At 40.7% G+C, this 16156-nt stretch overlaps 1 protein-coding gene across 1 annotated transcript; it reads right to left on the reverse strand.

Annotated features, from left to right (window-relative positions):
* Positions 1 to 7336: 7336 nt before the first annotated feature.
* Positions 7337 to 15829, reverse strand: LOC141737615 (histone H4 transcription factor-like). The gene is made up of 7 exons (XM_074572559.1): positions 15769 to 15829; positions 14205 to 14221; positions 13194 to 13251; positions 10447 to 10567; positions 9277 to 9415; positions 8383 to 8498; positions 7337 to 7736 (listed from the first exon to the last, which is right to left on the reverse strand). Exons 1-7 carry the CDS (start codon positions 15827 to 15829, stop codon positions 7337 to 7339), a joined length of 912 nt encoding a protein of 303 aa, XP_074428660.1.
* Positions 15830 to 16156: the final 327 nt, after the last annotated feature.

Genomic DNA, 16156 nt, shown 5'->3' on the forward strand with positions numbered 1-16156 from the left:
CCCCGGGGAAGGGACAACGCTTGGGACACCTATAAAGGGCAGTGTCCCCCTCGCCCCCCCTCCCCTCAGCGCACGCTGTCGAGCTGCGACAATTAAGCTATTAAATAATTAGCACCGGCGACTGCATTCCTTCTTTTTCTTCAAGGCAGGGGCTGCGTCCCTCCGGCAAAGGAGGACAAACCCCTTCACCCGTGTGTCCCCAGGCTCGGGCCATCCCACTTGCAGGTTGTGTCTGTCCATCTGTCCAGACACGCTCCAAAGCGACCATTTTTAAGGCTCTGGGAAACCCTATTGATGCATCTCTGGTGTTTTTTTAGTTGTTTTTTTTTGTTGTTTTTGGTTTTTTTATTGGTCGCCCCCGGGATTCGAAGCTTTGATGATCCCTGCGGCGGATTTCAGTGCCTGAATCCTTTTGCGGATCTAATTCGCAGGTACCGCAGGATGAAGAGAAGAGGTTTAACTCGGTGACCGAGGAGAGGTCACAGCTGCAGCTGGGAGGAGGGAGCCCGCAGCCCCGGGCGAGCAACCTGGCAGCAAAGAGGCTACTCCCATGGGCATCAGGACCTTCACACCTATCGCGTGTCTAAAGGTTAATAAAGCTCGTGTTTGTTGTACTGAGTATTGGACTCGGGTTGGTTGTTCTAGGCCGTTAGTGTATGATCATTTAATCTGGCGTGTTAGGCAAGAGATAGAGGACAATGTGTTTTAAAGCTGGGATAATAGCAGTAGTCAGCCTTGTCTTTGCAAAGCGCCATTTAAAAAGAATCCATAGAGACATTTAATTACTTTCAAAAGACATGGGACATTAAGTCTGTTCTCAGGGCTTTATTCCACATGGACTTGTTCCTGCTTAATTTACTCTGGATTAAGTGAAACAATTGCTCATTCTGAATGAGAACATCTCTGTTTAAATAAGTCAGGAATAAGAAATAGCTGTGTCTAGAGACAAGCCCTTAGGCCACCTGTGTGACCCAACAAGACACCTCTATCTGACCCCCTTCTCGTGGCTATCATCCTAACTTGTTCCTTGCTTTGATTCGGGACTTCAGCTGTGAGCGGATCAGCCTGGAGAGACTGCCACGCTCTCAAGGAGCTCTGCTGCAGTTGAGGGATTTGGAGAACAAAAGCCTTGGATGCTTTGTCTTCTGGAGGTGTGCACAACTTACTTAGTTCCAAGCAGCACAATAGGTATTTTATTCCACTGATGATACATTGCCATTCAAACTACCATTTTATTGAGAAGATGGCAAAAGTTGTAAAACTAAATGATTTAGACAAAACCCAACTTGCGCTTAGTTGGCAGTGGAGTTTAAGCAAGAAGTGGATTGTACACCTTCTACTTGCACTGTGATTCGAGAATTAATTCAACAAACAGCAGCAACAGAGTGAGAGCTCATGATGGAACATGGAAAGAGCTCATCTAAGAGAATTTCCATTACTTAAGTGCTTTCAAAAGGGCTAGACCTAAATAAAATTCACATTTAAGGTGCTTGGAGATCTGGCTGCCCAACTTCTGCGCTGCTAGATGTTGAAGTATAGGAAGGCTGGAAAAGGTCACCAGAAGATCTTATCTTCAAGAGGCAGCAAAAGAAGGTGGCAAGGGCATTCCAGAGCAGTCAAATGTCTGCCTAAAAAGAAAGAAATAAAATATGCTCACAGCTAGCCAGGCTGACAAACAAGAGTCAATACTAGGTATATTAGAACAAATCATGTGAAACCACCCTACTATATCTTTTTGTGGCAAGGTAACCAGTCTTGTCTAACTCTTTCTCTCCTGTGCACGTACGTTACCAGGGGCATCACAAAGAAACAATCTGTTTCACTGCCTTGCAGTATTTCTCAGTCCTTTCAGAGAACAGGATTTAATACAGTTCTTTAGTCTTTTCTTTTTAGAATGAAATCCTTCCAAAGGGTTGTTTGGCGTATCAGCCAACCTGAAGATTCAACAGGTCGTAGGGCACCTTTGTCCCCTATGTTAGAGCTAAATGTTTCGCTTCTATGTTCTGTGAAGAGACAGCAGATGGCAACTAGGTAAAAGCTTTAAAGCTGATACAAAAGAGCACTAATACGCAGCTTTCCAAAAGATAAAACAAAAACCCGTCTATTCGCCCACTCTGCAAACGTATAAGCTATGCCTAGGCTGTCATACACAGAGGGTGCAATGCTGCAGGTGGCTTAAGCCGATCTGAAACTACGTTGTGCCTCAAGGAGGCTGCCAGCCCCTCTTTTGTGTCGCCGCTAGTGTTCACGCGGTTGTACTCGCATTCACGTGGTTGAGCAGTAACTGAATCAGCTCAATGATCTCACTTAAAAAAACCTCCCTTGGTCGGTTCTCAGACAGATCGGAAGGCTGGCCTGACTTACCAGCTGCTCGTTCGTGTCAACAGAAAGGGAGGCGAGTGTGCTGGAAGGAAACTACCTCCGAAGAAGGTGATGAAAGGGGCATCGTTACACATCCTCGCAGATGCTGGAGTTCCTTGCTGATCTCATTTCAAGCACACCCTCGCAAACAACTGCGAAGCGTGGTGTGGAGGTGGAAGCGCGCGGTAGGAAGAGGGTGGGGATTCTTAAACCAACTTTTCCACTGAAGAAAAGTAAAAAGAAAAGGACAGGGTAGGTAATCCTTCTGAAGGCAACTACACACTGCAGCTGGGCTGCTCCTAGTGCCCAGAGTCAGGCATGTGCGTGAATTTTTGCTAGTTCGGAGCTTAATGGCAGCTCTGCCTGCTCAGCACCCCAGGAGTCAGTTCCTTTATAAATTGGTTTGAACTTACAAAAGTAAGCCATGAATTAAAAGGCAGGCTGGGGACCATGCCTGGCTCTTCATCAGCGTGTTTTTAGTGCTCGGGACTGTAATAGCTGAACAAATCAGAACACAAGTTAATAAAAATCTTGTGGCTTCCTCGTAAGGCTGAGAATTCTTCTTTAGAGGCAGAAAACTGAGGCACGTCAGAATTTGTTGGAGATCACACCAGCTCCTCACTGTAGAGACAGTAACAGAACGTACTCTGTATTCGATGGGTAAGAAAACTGCTGGTTTGGGCCTTTAGGTAGCTTTGCGGATTGCTTTTAACACATCTTACGTGATGGAATTATATGCCAAAAGCCAGACCAGGGCAACCGCTTCTCTCCCAGATGCTAAACTTTAAAGCCCATGCAACATAATAGTGCTGCTTAATGATCCAGTTTTGAGATTTTTTTTTCCCAATAGACAAATACTGTGCTTTTTCACAACTGCTTTCTTAGAAACTACTAACATTTGCTAACATTCTTCCTCTGTAAGAATAATAAAAAGCCCTGCTTTCAGTAACGTGAGAAGTATTAAAGAACCCAAATTTTACTTATGTCTCATTATCAGCTCTGTTTATGATGGTAGAAAGCCTGTACAAAAGTGAAAAACCACAAATTTTAAAAAAAAGATTAATGACATTCGTGTAAGCAGTGAATGACTGACATGACTCTTTCTGTGGTACTTAGGAGAAGAATGCCTAGTTTTAAATTTTTGTTCTCAAACCCCTGAGAACAAAAAAGGTGTTCTGCATGAGTTCCTCAAGCTCCGTCTTGCTCTGCTTCCTGGCAGACACTGTCATTTTTTCGGTACATTTTTTTCCTGCTGTTAGCTGTGCTCCGGGGCACCATCCCCGAGGTCATTATCAAAGGGTTTCTTTGTCAGCCTGGCAAGCTGTCTCCTCCTGCCTCCACAAAGCCAAGGGCTAGTCCGGTCCCACCAAAATCCACCAAGGTCCCATGCCAGAGCCACACTCAGACATTATGCTGGTTCTACAGACTCCGGTGGACCTGCGCCAGTTTGCCTTATCTGATGATCTGGCTCCATGAGAACAAGTCACGTCCGTGACTCACGTCCACCTCATACCCGCCGTGCACGGGAAGGAGTTGTTTGTCAAGCCGGGTCCCGCACATCCCAACAAATAACGTCGTCTTTTTCTCCTAGGGCTTCTTTCTTCTGGGAGGCGCTGAATAAAGAGTATGTATTCAACCAGGATATCGGCTTGGCACATGCCCCCGCTGTCGCACGATGTCGTCCGACGAGGCGGCGGGTTCGGTCCGCGGGCACCCTCTGTAGGCGCTCCCTCGGGAGCGCGCTCGGCAGCGCTGGCTGGGGAGAGAGCAGCTTCAGCGTCACGTTGAAAATTACGCAGAAACAAACAAAAACTAGTTTTCAAACCCGAATAGACTTACATACAGTTATTTTAGTACGCTTACCTAGCATGAAAGACGCATAATTTGGTAGCCAAATCAGAAAATAGCCTCTTTTTACCAAAGTGTTTTCGTTCCAATGGATATTTTATTTCGCTTTGTACGTGCAAACCAGCATCTTGGAGTGCTAATATAACACTTAATTCTTAACGACAAATTTGAAAAGAACTCTGAAAAAACACCTTTGAAATCCATTGTCACTAACAGCTATTACCCAGTAAATACAGGGCTGTCGACAAAGCCTCTGGATCCAAACTGATGTATGAATGTAAATTCTAAACTAGATTTCTGACTAGAAAATGGATGTAACTTCTTAGCTTGGCAAAGCCCTTGCGTGAATGCAAACACTGTGAAGAATAAGAAAGCGGAACAGGTACCTAAGCAATAGTAGAGTAAAACTCCAGAGTGTCATTAAGCAGCGTAACTGAGGGAAATTATTTTAAAATATGATTTTCAAAAATAAGTCTCCACTAATAAATTATCATCCCATTGTGTCTGCCCCCACAGTTGATTTTGTCTTCCAAAACGTTTTTAATAGGCTCCCACGAAGTTGTGGCAATTTAGAACTTGCAGGTCATAGCCTTGCCCTGCAAGCGCGGTTCCACAGCTCCAGTACCAATCTGGAATGCCATGTTTAAACCTGTCATGTGAAGTCTTTGTGTAAATTAACCTTGGGACCTGCAGTGCAGCTTGCATGAAGGCAGCAACCCCCAATCAGGCAGGCATGGGGAGCTGCCCAAAGGAGTAAATTGTTGGTTATTGGATTAGAGGCTTCTGGTAAACTATTCTGAAAGATCTGGAAAGGACTCCTCTGTATTCTGGTTGACTAATACTTTCCATTATAAAGGACTCTTTCTTTGGGAAGCATTAACACCTCTGTTGTTTGTTGCAGGCCTTTGATATTTAGCAGGGGAAATCCCAGAGGCTATAGTGGTACCTATTCATTGCCCAGAGAAACGTGAGTCAGTTTTACCCATATTGTGAAGTATTAAAAATGCTGGGTCTCTGATTCATGCACAAAAGCAGATTAAAATCAGGCTGCCACCCACAGCTGTCTGGCCTGCCACCACTGCACAGATGGCTCAACTGCTCTTGAAACAGCAGCTGAATTGCCACAAATTACAGCCCCGGCGTATTTAATAGTACTAAAACCTGAGCACAAGGATCTTAGCTGCCTGCAAAGCAGGAACTTCCAAGGCAGGAACTTTCAAGGCAGTAACAAGGCAAACAGCTACGGAAGGAGATTTTTACAGCCGTCACTTTTAATCTGCCTATATTTGTGACAGGGGTCTTAAATGCCTTTTCTCTCTCTGACTGAGATTGCTAAACGTCGTAGAAAAGCTGGTCAAGGTTGTTAGGCTGAAGCAGCCATGAGCGTTGCTGTCTGAGCACAGGTGGAGAGTCGGAGGCATCACTTAGGGCTCCCTGCAGCAAGCCCCGCTCTCATTCATAACACAATGGCACAGAGCCTTCCGTTGGCTCGCTCTCCCCACCCTCTTTGCGACAGCAAATGTAGGAAGGAGAAGGAACAGCTCATGTAGGAGTGTAACAGATCCTACGCTGATACCGCCTCCTCACCCGCTCCTGCCAGCCTTCCTGAGGGCCCTGGGCAGAGCACCGTGCTCTTCCAGCCGTGGGGATGAGAGCGACCGAGTCCTGCCTTCCCCCAGCCCCACACACTGACCTGGCATGGCCTCATGGTCCTCACCTGCAACAGCGGTTGGCAGTTAGGTGTTGAGGGCCCAGTCCGGTGGAGACAGTTTTCTACAGAAGACGCACAGTGTAAATCCTCCCAAACAGAAGTGCCCCAGAAGCCTTGGGGCTACATGTCAAGCTGACCTCAATTTCAGACGGCCTATTTTTGTTCACACTATTTATTCCCAGTCAGTCTGATATTCCATTCTGGTTGGTGGGGGGCTCAGCCGTGTGGGGGTGGATTGCTTGCCCTGGGCTCGCAGTGTCAGTTTGTCTACATAAAGGAACAAGACCCAGTAAGTGAGGGTGACACAACACTGCTCTGCCTATGCACTCAAAGTTGCTTTCCAAGTGGGACAGCAAGTCCTTCCCAGGGAATGCCTCTGGGTCCTCAAGGGATGCTGGCAGGTAGTAGCTAACCCAGGGTAAATTAGTCTTCTAGCTGAATGAATATGGCCTTCTCCTCTATATAAATCTTATCTATTTTAGTTGGAGGGTTGATTCAGTTCTTGTTTTAAAAAAAAAAAATAATGTTTCAAACACTGTAATTCATTTTTACTGTGACGAAAGATACCTGTCTTTTTGTCTGTGCGTTTTATATAAGAATGAAATAAACACCTTTGCCAAACACTTTTCCTAGCAGGTCAGAATAACTATGGCTATGTGGAATTATTTATGAAAATACAGTGCATTATTTATGAAAATACAGCACATTTAGCTATGCTGCCAATATCATTCATTTACTTTCTCGTCATTGTACCTGCAGCACCCAACAAATAACTATAAAATTTCCATTATACCAAATGGTATATAAATCCTGAAGTCAGCCCTATGAACACCTTTAGCTGTTTTATTTAGACGTGAGTTTCTTTTTTATTTAAATGTATTCATTTAACAATACATTGCAGCTTAAAAGTCCATTATAATAACAAATTTTCTGTAATGATTCTTGAAATAATTTTAAAGTCACTAAGTAAAGCTAAAAACCCTGCCAAAATTGTCAGTTTTTTTATATATCTCACAAGCTGTTATCTGATTTCTAATAAACAACGTAGTGGGCTAATACAAATTGAGATGTTTTACCTATCGATTCAAACTGTTTGTCTCATGCATCAGCTCAACACTTTACCCACAGGCTATATATTTTTTAATAAATAAATAAATACACACGCACACATATATATGCTATATGAATACAAGTTCATATTTATAGCCAAAAGGCTATAAATTAAAGTATTATGTGTGCATAATATTGTGTGTATCTTGCATGTATTCTCTACGAACATCAGAAAAATTTAACATGAAGGCTGAGAAAATACAGGATTATATACAAGATTTGACAAGGATAAAAGTCAAGACTTTAAAACGTATTTTGTTTTAAAAAAATAAACCTCTTCTGAAGAGTATACTTCTCACAGTTTTTCTAGAAAGCTATCTGAATTCCCAAGCCCAGTTCCACTTCTAGTAGCTTTTCCTTCACACTCATTGGTGTTGTTTCATCGACTTTAGAGGAAGCACAACAGTCCTCAAAGGGCTGCGCGGCAGTTTGAAGTTCAGAATACACAGGCTCTGGCACGGAAGTGCCTGTTTCTATCAGAATATTTTCTCCAGTAACTTGTGACCACGGCTGAAGCTGCGTGAAAAGTACTTTTGCTGCTGAAGCATCTCTTTCGCAAGAGGCCCCTCCTCCTCTTCCAAAACTATTTTGACTTGGTGAAGACTTACTTGTTACCATCTTGTTATTACGAGCCTGACCTAGACCCGTGACAGCATTATATGCTGCTATATTCAAACTCATATGACCCTCATCATCTTCTTTATATCTAAGGGAGTAAAATTGAAAATACTGAAACTACAAGTTACAAACATAGCATTTATAGCAGCAAATAAGAATAACATCTAATTAGATTGCCAAAACTGAGAATGTCAGCAATTAAAAGATGAATTAGATTGTTATTTATTAGGTGGCACTCAAAACAAAAGACATTTTATGTGAAGGAACACCTGCAAGAGGGTTGGGTTCCAAAAAGTAGTTTTACCAAATACACATCATATAAGAGGAAATAAGAGACACCTATTCATAATTATATTTTATTTGCTGGATTTTCTTGTCCCAAAATGGAGAGTATGGCTTGTTTATACTACAGAAGCTGTTGATACATTTACATACTCTCTTTGGTGGATGCAACTTGCAGGCTCAAAAAATTTCTTTCAACAATCTAGATTACAACAATTTCACAGCGGAAAAAGCTATAAAAGCAAAAAGACCTTTTTTTCCCTTCGTTTAACCATTTTTGCACTAGATTTTCCAACATGATAGTGAAACCTAAGTAGTAAATTGTTTCACACTCTGAATGTTTAAAACTGAACCAAACTTAAGATAGCATTTAATTAAATATCTGGATCTCTTAAACAAAACATTTTAAAAAAATTCTTTATGATCTGGACAAGAATCAAGTGGTAACACACCTGAACCGAGAATGACTCCTGAGCTTATGAGCTTTTCGAAGATGTAGGGTCAATGTATAACTCCACGAGAAACATTTCTGACAGATGTGGCATTTGTATTTCAGAATGCCGTTACTCTTGGAAAGAAAGACTTTTAGAGTCATTGAAGGCTTCCACATATACATGACAAAAAATAATCCTTTGTTGAAAAGGAGAAAACCACACTAACTATCTGAAAACTTTCTTGAAGTTAACTTCCTAAAATGTTTAAAATTTGTGGTTTTCAGAACTTGTCTGATTAAAGAAACCCCAGTGAACACGGAAATTCTCCGCATTGGCCACCAGTACTGCAGATATCTCCAACAGCGGTGTGACACACAGCTTCCACTAAAATATATTCATTTTATAACATAGCAGTGATCCTAACTCAGAAAGTTGAAGAAACAGGCAACAAGCGTGCATAAACTATAGCAGCCAAAACTGTATTTTAATGTAGCCAGACTCACTCAATTGAAAGTGATGTAAACTTTACACACTTTATAATTTCTCTATTTTCAGGTAACGTATTAGTTCTCAGGATGGAGTACCAACATGAGGAGAAAGGTAACATTGGATTTTAATCCCTGAAATATTTTGCTGTTGAGATTAGGATTGGCATGTTCTTTTTTTTTTTTTAAAAAAGGGGGATGGGGGTTGGCCAGTGTTCAAGACTGTCAGTATGCAACTGCATGCACCTAAGGTAAGCATACAAAATCTATAGGTAAGGATGAGTCCTAGAAATGTGTGCAAATACATACTTGATTTGATGCAAAAATGAAACATTTCATTAATTCGCAAAAAACTAAACGCAGGTGAATTTGAAACTGTAGTCTCATTTATAGCAATATATTTTATTCTGCTATTTAATATACTTACCACATGTACTCTCTTGTAATGCTGTCTCAAAGTTTGTAAAGTCCGTGAAGTAAAACCACATCCTTCAACATCACAGCTGTAGGCATCTGAATCATTGTGTGTTTCAACATGTTTATGCAGATCATACGTGTTCTTGAAACTGAAAACAAGGTAAAACAAATAACAGATATAATAGTACAGAGGAGTTGTCTTGTGGTTAATGTTTAGGACTGGGAGGTAGTAATTTTTGGCTCTGACAATGACAAGTGAAAGCGGAATATGTGTAAATCGCTTCTCTACCTCATTTTTTCCACTTGTGAGAAGGGGATAGTATAGACATCTCTTTGATGTGCTCTGGATTTCATTTTCCAGTCCCTCTTTCTTCCCACACATCCACGCCATGCCCAAATATAGGTAATTTTTCCACAACCATGTTGCAAGGCATCACCCCCTCTTTCTGTTCACACAAAGAAAATTCTTGTCCATTATTAAACAGTCGTTTCATTCTCTCTGGTCTAGAAATTCAGATTATTTCCTCCGTCCACCCACAGTGCGAACACAAAAGTACTTAAATATTTGTTCACTTTATCCTACTTCCAGCATACAAAGGCTAGACCTCTCATCTTCTCTGGTAAAGTTAAACATAATTTGACAATGCTTGTATATGCAACTTGATCTATCACCTCACAATGCCTTTTTTTTTTTAATTTATTATTTCACTGCTGTGTGGCATCATATGGTGAAAGCAGAAAAAAAACCCCACCACAGAATAATGAGAGTGCAAGACAGCAGAAGGTATAGTAAGCCTGTGGCAGAAAAAGTCACTCAAAGGAGAAGACCGTGATTCTCCCAGCAAACAGCCAGCAATCGTTTAGAATGGCAAAACCCGGAGTTTAAGGCAGTGCTGCTACACATCTCAACTTGTTGTGATGACCATTTTGTAGTACACATAGTCTTGCTAAGAAAATCCACCTTTTAATGCATTGGTCCTGCTTGCACCAGAAGTTCACGAACTACAACGTCTCAGCAGCTGAAGGCAGATGAACAGCAGATGAATCTATTAGATTTCTGCATTGAACAGTTGATTATTTTTGTGGTTGAAAACTTTTCTTTCTTTACAGACTCCTATGTAAAACACTAACTTGGTTCTACAGTTCTGCTCACATAGCTATGAGCCTCAAATTTTCTTACCTTCCATCACAGAGGTGACAATGGAAAGGACGTTCATTGCAGTGTCGGAATCTGATGTGTGCTTTCAGTGAGGAGACGCTTGTGCATACCATATCACAAAGGGCACATGTAACATGAGTAACTAGAATAGATCGTAGAAAGAAAGATAATTTCAGCTCTGTATCGCCTCTTCACCAGGAGATTGTCTGCTATGACATATAACCAAAAAATTTTATTAAAATGTCATATTAAAATTAACAGATTATAATACATTTGGGAATAAAATATACAGAGAAAAAAAGATATAAACATGAAATGCAGACACAATAAAGAGAGTAGTGAAATAATGGTCAGTCTTACAATGTTTCAAGTTACTTTAAAAAAATAGATGGTAAGGGAAAAAGATGTAGAGAATCACATTTCACTCTCTAGGCTCTAACAAAAAGGGTGATTATTGTCTTGCCCTTGGCACTTTGGGAGGATTTCTAAAAGGTGGATGTTGTCTGGAGGCCTTTTGACAGACAAGCAGTGGCAAATCTACTTCTGCTGTTTAAGGTATTACCACTCTTTAAAAAGGTGGCAGAAAGAATATGCGTCTGTCCTCCGCCTCCCCATTTCACATTCAGATATATTTGTTTAAGGCATAATAATACTAGGTGCTTGCTAAGCTGCCAGACTATGAACTGCTACGGCTGAGACACGGGTTTGCTCTGCCGACTGTGGATTGGGGAGAACCTCTGGCAGACTGGAAAGCTGCATATGAATCAGTAACCAGATGAAAGCTGTAGGAAGACTCTCAATAAAGAAGTTTGGATTTAGGCAGAATCTGTTATATTTAGGACTTTGAAACAATACATTATCTTTTAATCAGCCCAGTGCTTTACAGGTCTCCAAAGAAATCCATGCAGTTGAAGCGCTCACGTTTTCTCAAAAAAGGAAGTAAATATAATGCTCTGTAACTATTCGGGAATCACTCCCTGCATAGGCACTTTTCCTCATAGTTTGTCTTTTTGTTCCTTCTTAAAATAAATAGCTTCATGTGGAAAACTAGTCCGGAATAACTTAATCTGCAAAACTGCATCAGTGAAGATCATCAGTCACTTGAAATGAGAGAATCGAACAGTTTACACAGTTGTGTGGCATGTAAATGTGTCCGTGTAGGGAGTGATTTCAGAGTGCATACAGCATTTGCATTCACATCACAGCTTATTTCAGAATAATTTCTTATATGTAGGCAAGCTCTTTAAAAGAAAATTTCAATATTTATCTATACCAGCAAGCTATTAGGAAATATGCTGGGGTAAGAATCTGAAAATGTCATGTCTGAACTGGCAGTCTGCACTAACATGCAGACATGTATGCTGCCAGAATTTCTAAAGAAAGCTGAATCATGAACCAGGGAAGTAACTGGCTCTATTATCTGAAGGCATTAGGTTGTGCCTAAACAGTTGGACCCACGAATGCCTCCCAGCTCCCTCAGCCAAGTTCACATTGCAGCTGGCTTACTGGGACACGACACTGGGTCACATCATCCTTGTTCCTAGGTCCAGCCACCTTGTGATTTTCCCTGACTGCGCAAGCAGAACACAGTCTGAATTATCAGGGGACAAGGACAGCCAGGCACGTTGTACAATTCACAAAGGTTTAAGTGCAGCCAGACTTACCGGAAACAAACAGGTGAGCTAGCTATGTGCTTTATTTAATATATCAAATCTATCTTAACATACGTTATGCTTCAATTTAAAAAATAAAAATAAAAAACAACCCCCAAAACAACAGCATATTTAAACTGCTTCATTAGCTAATAAAAACAAAACAAAATCTTAATTTGTATTTATTTCCAATTTCTATCCAAAATCACCATGAGACAAAGGAATAAAATTAATCTAGTAAACAAAACAAAAATAATTCTCTATTTTCTATTATAAAATGTAAAAATTAAGATATTTTAGTCAGATGCATGTCTATGAAACCATTAAATACGAACATGGTCAGTCGTGGTAGCTTACAGTAAGCACCAAATAAAATGCATAGTTGTTAAGTATTAATGTGTTGACTTGCAGACAGTGAAAAATCATATTTCCTTAAGAATGCAACTAGAAAATAGAATCTACTCTGATTGAGCAAGTCTGCACAAAGCTACTTGTATGTTTATACAACCTAAATGACTGGTGCTACACGGTTCAAATATTCCTATTCGCAAAGCAAAGACCCACCCGCCTCTCGGCTTCTGCATTTCCTGTATGTCCAACAGCAATATCACAGGTTTCCTTGTGCTTAGATGCTGCAGGATTCTTTCCCAGCAAGTCATAGCTGTTGTAGTATAACTTGTGGGAATAATTTGGGGACCTCAGGGAGGTTGTGGTTAGGTCAATGAAGAGCTATACCATTTGAGTGAGGCTGATTATGCACTGCAAGGTGAGCCGAGTTGCAGCCCAAGCTTTGGCTTTAACCATGCCCCTCGTCAAGAAAGCAAGTAAACAGAGATGCAAATGAAGAATAAGCATCTTCACGAGAGCTACAGCAAAACAGAAAAGCCCCTTAAACTTTTTGATCAGAAGGCATGAAGAAGGGAATTGCCATGCTTCAGAGGGCCTGGCAGTGAAATTCCTACTTTCCAGCATTTGTAATGCAGTTCCCCTAGTTCTATATATAAATTTTCTTAGCTGATACAACAATACTTATAATAACTCTGTAGTTTATCAAACCTGTTCTGTACAAGGTAACCTTGAGAAAAGTACGTTTTATTTTAAAAAGCTCTGACTTACCATGTCCCCTCATGTGATCTCGTAGCAGCCTTTCATTGGCAAAGTGTTTCTGACAGGTCTGGCAAACAAATATTTGTTCTGAATTTAAATAGAAATTATTTAGTGGCAATACAAATAACTTCTGAAAGATTTATTAATAAATAACCTACAGCTGCCAGTTTCATGAATAAACTAATGCAGCATTGAGACAGTTTCAATACTGTTTTCCATTACCAATACTCTTCAGAGGAAAATTTAGTTTAGGTTAATGAAAAGGATTGTTTATCAGTAACTTAATTTTATCCTAAACAGAATCACAATCTGTTAAAAACACTAACAGTTTGACATTTGAGGTCTTATGTCAATTACCTAGAATGCACCTACTTTCCATCACCAAAACACCCACAATTCCTACATATATTCCAAGCACTTAGAAAAAAACCCCATCCACTTCTCCTTTCCTCTTTAGCATGCAGGAAAGCATGCCCAAATAATACACAGTTGGCTGAGGCAGGGAGTGTTCTGGTGAAGAAAACACTTACTGGAAAAGCAAAGCTGAAGAGAAAAAAATTGCTTTTGACCTGGAAGTAGTTAAATGCTCATTGGGTTTACTTGCAGAGATTTTTGTAATCCGAGCCTGGCTCTTGTGGAGATTCTCTCTTCAATAATCAAAAGTCTTTCCCATTCATGGGCAGTTTCCCCATGTCAGTGACATGGCATGCTGTGCCATGGGCACCAAGGGATGAGAGGCAGTGCAATGCCACAGCTGCCAAGTGAATAGCTTTTCTGCTGAAACACATAGATCTAAGGGTGTTCTGTTGCTCACTTTCATTACCCTAATTGATCAAACATGCAAAGTCAAGAGAACTTCCATGCCTCATGAAAACAACTGCCTTCCTGGGGTAAACCCTGCTTTCCTGCAATTGACTTATATGAAAACCAGAAATATTTATGAAATTACACGTGCACATTATCACAAAGCACCTTAAATGAAAATGTCTTAGATTTAGAAATAAGAGCATATCCACTTACTATCTTCCGAAACTTGTCTTTTTGCGTGATCAAAAAACTTAGTGTTATTGGAGAACATTCCTCCACAGGTAGGACATGCTACAACTCTATCTTGTGTGTGTGTTCTTAAATGATCCCACAGCTTATGCTTTCCTTTAAATACACCTAAACAATCTAAAACAAACGGAAAAAAAGCTGCACATGAATACTGTAGTCTTTCTTATTTGAAACAGAAGAGGCTATTACATACCTATGTGTTATTGTTGTATTTTTAGAAACACAAAAAAAAAAGCTTCTTCTAGGAAAAAAAATAAAGTCAGGCTGGCAGTATGACAAACATCAAGTGACATTTAACCCTGCAAATATCCATGCCAAAGCCAAATTATTCATCAGCAATCAGAATTCTTTAACACATGCTAGTCATGTGTTCCTCTTAAGAAAATTTCAGTTTTGAATCAGCAGAGAGCATGCTGCTGTACTTTCCACCCTCATGTGTCAAGGTTTTTAACGCCACATGTAAGCTTATACAGTAGGAGAGAGATAACATTCATTACTATTTCTGTTGCCTGCCCCCTCTTCCACAATCACAGAACTCCAGCAATCTTCATGGTATCTGGAGAACCAGGAGAACACGATGGAGTAGTGAACATATGTCAACCATACATCTCCAGGAACTCCTCTTACTGACCTCTGTTTTTCTTTTTTTTTAGTGAATCATCACATTTTCTATCTTCACATACACATTCACACAGTGGTTAACCGCAAACAATCAGCTATCCATCAAACAATCTTTTCGTATAAATAGCTACATCCTCAGATCTCTTGAGTTCAGGAGCAGTCTGGTACAGTGAACACAGTGCAAGTTTTAACTGGACAAGTAGAAAGCTCTGGCTATTGACATGTAACAAATAAGGGGAAAATCCCTAGTAGGTTAATGCGTTGCTGTAAATGGAGCTAAAGAATGACTTTCAGGAAAAAACTTCAGCCAGATGTGAAGGAATAGCCCATCCTCTCACAGAAGGAGAAGGAGCCACAAGTCTCTCTTATCTACCTAACAAAGATAACAGCTATGCAGAAAGCTACCTTTTTAGAAAGGTGAAATAATAGCCTGGACCAAATCAAAGACTCTTAAGAATCAAGAGGACTAATTTCAAATTCAAGAGCTAGAGGTAGAGAAAGATGAAAAATTCTTTTGTGGATGACACATGATAAGAGTAATCAAGTGAATCAAACTCAATGACAGGTTGGATACCTTTAGGTCTCAGAAATTAATGTGCCGCGATTGAGAATTAATTTTAAAAAAAGATTTGCCTAGTTCTTTTAACCAGGTTGGTGCATCATGAGTTCCATTTGTACTATGCATTGGGACATTCTCTCAAGTAGAACAAGAATGTAATAGTCTTGACAGCAACCCACATCCACTCCAATGTGTAGCGTATAGGCAACTTCTTGGAAAGGAGTTTTGAGCTCCAGATTAACATGCTTTGTAATGGGACAAAACTCTAGACTCCTTATTAAAAGACAAAGGAAATCCTAAAACCTCACCTTGCCTACAATGAGGATACAAGATCAGTGTCTCTCTCACCTCTACTGTGTACAGGATACTTCCGATCAGGAGGGGCCACAGAAAAAGGACAGTCTCCCATGTCTAGATCAGAAGCTGGAGGACTGATTATTCTTCTAGTGCAACACGAAGAGTTCTGTCTCTGTTTAACCCCAGACTGAAGATGTGATATACAGGACATCAGATTGAATCTCCCTCTTACATCCTTCCTTTGTGAACTCTGCCAGGGCCCTGAGTATACCAACAGCCTCTGGTTGCCCTGACCAGCCCGTAGCCATCTTCCTCTGTAACCCTCCACTGCAGCCAGTTCCACCCCACACATAAGAGATTAGTTGCCTGTGTTTGAGGTCTGCTCTAATATGGTGATGCTGTTCAAGCTTCCATCACATTTCTGGAGAAAGAGCAGTGA

This window comes from Larus michahellis, chromosome 1 (assembly GCF_964199755.1).
Source record: "Larus michahellis chromosome 1, bLarMic1.1, whole genome shotgun sequence".
Lineage (NCBI taxonomy): Eukaryota > Metazoa > Chordata > Aves > Charadriiformes > Laridae > Larus > Larus michahellis.

Excerpts from the sequence above, each read along its gene's own strand:
- LOC141737615 (XM_074572559.1), bottom strand. The coding sequence starts at position 15,829 with ATGGGAGACTGTCCTTTTTCTGTGGCCCCTCCTGATCGGAAGTATCCT. Across the intron at positions 10,568-13,193 it reads AGATCACATGAGGGGACATG|TTACTCATGTTACATGTGCC; the intron begins GTAAGTCAGAGC and ends GATCTATTCTAG. Across the intron at positions 7,737-8,382 it reads AGGAGTCATTCTCGGTTCAG|ATATAAAGAAGATGATGAGG; the intron begins GTGTGTTACCAC and ends TTACTCCCTTAG.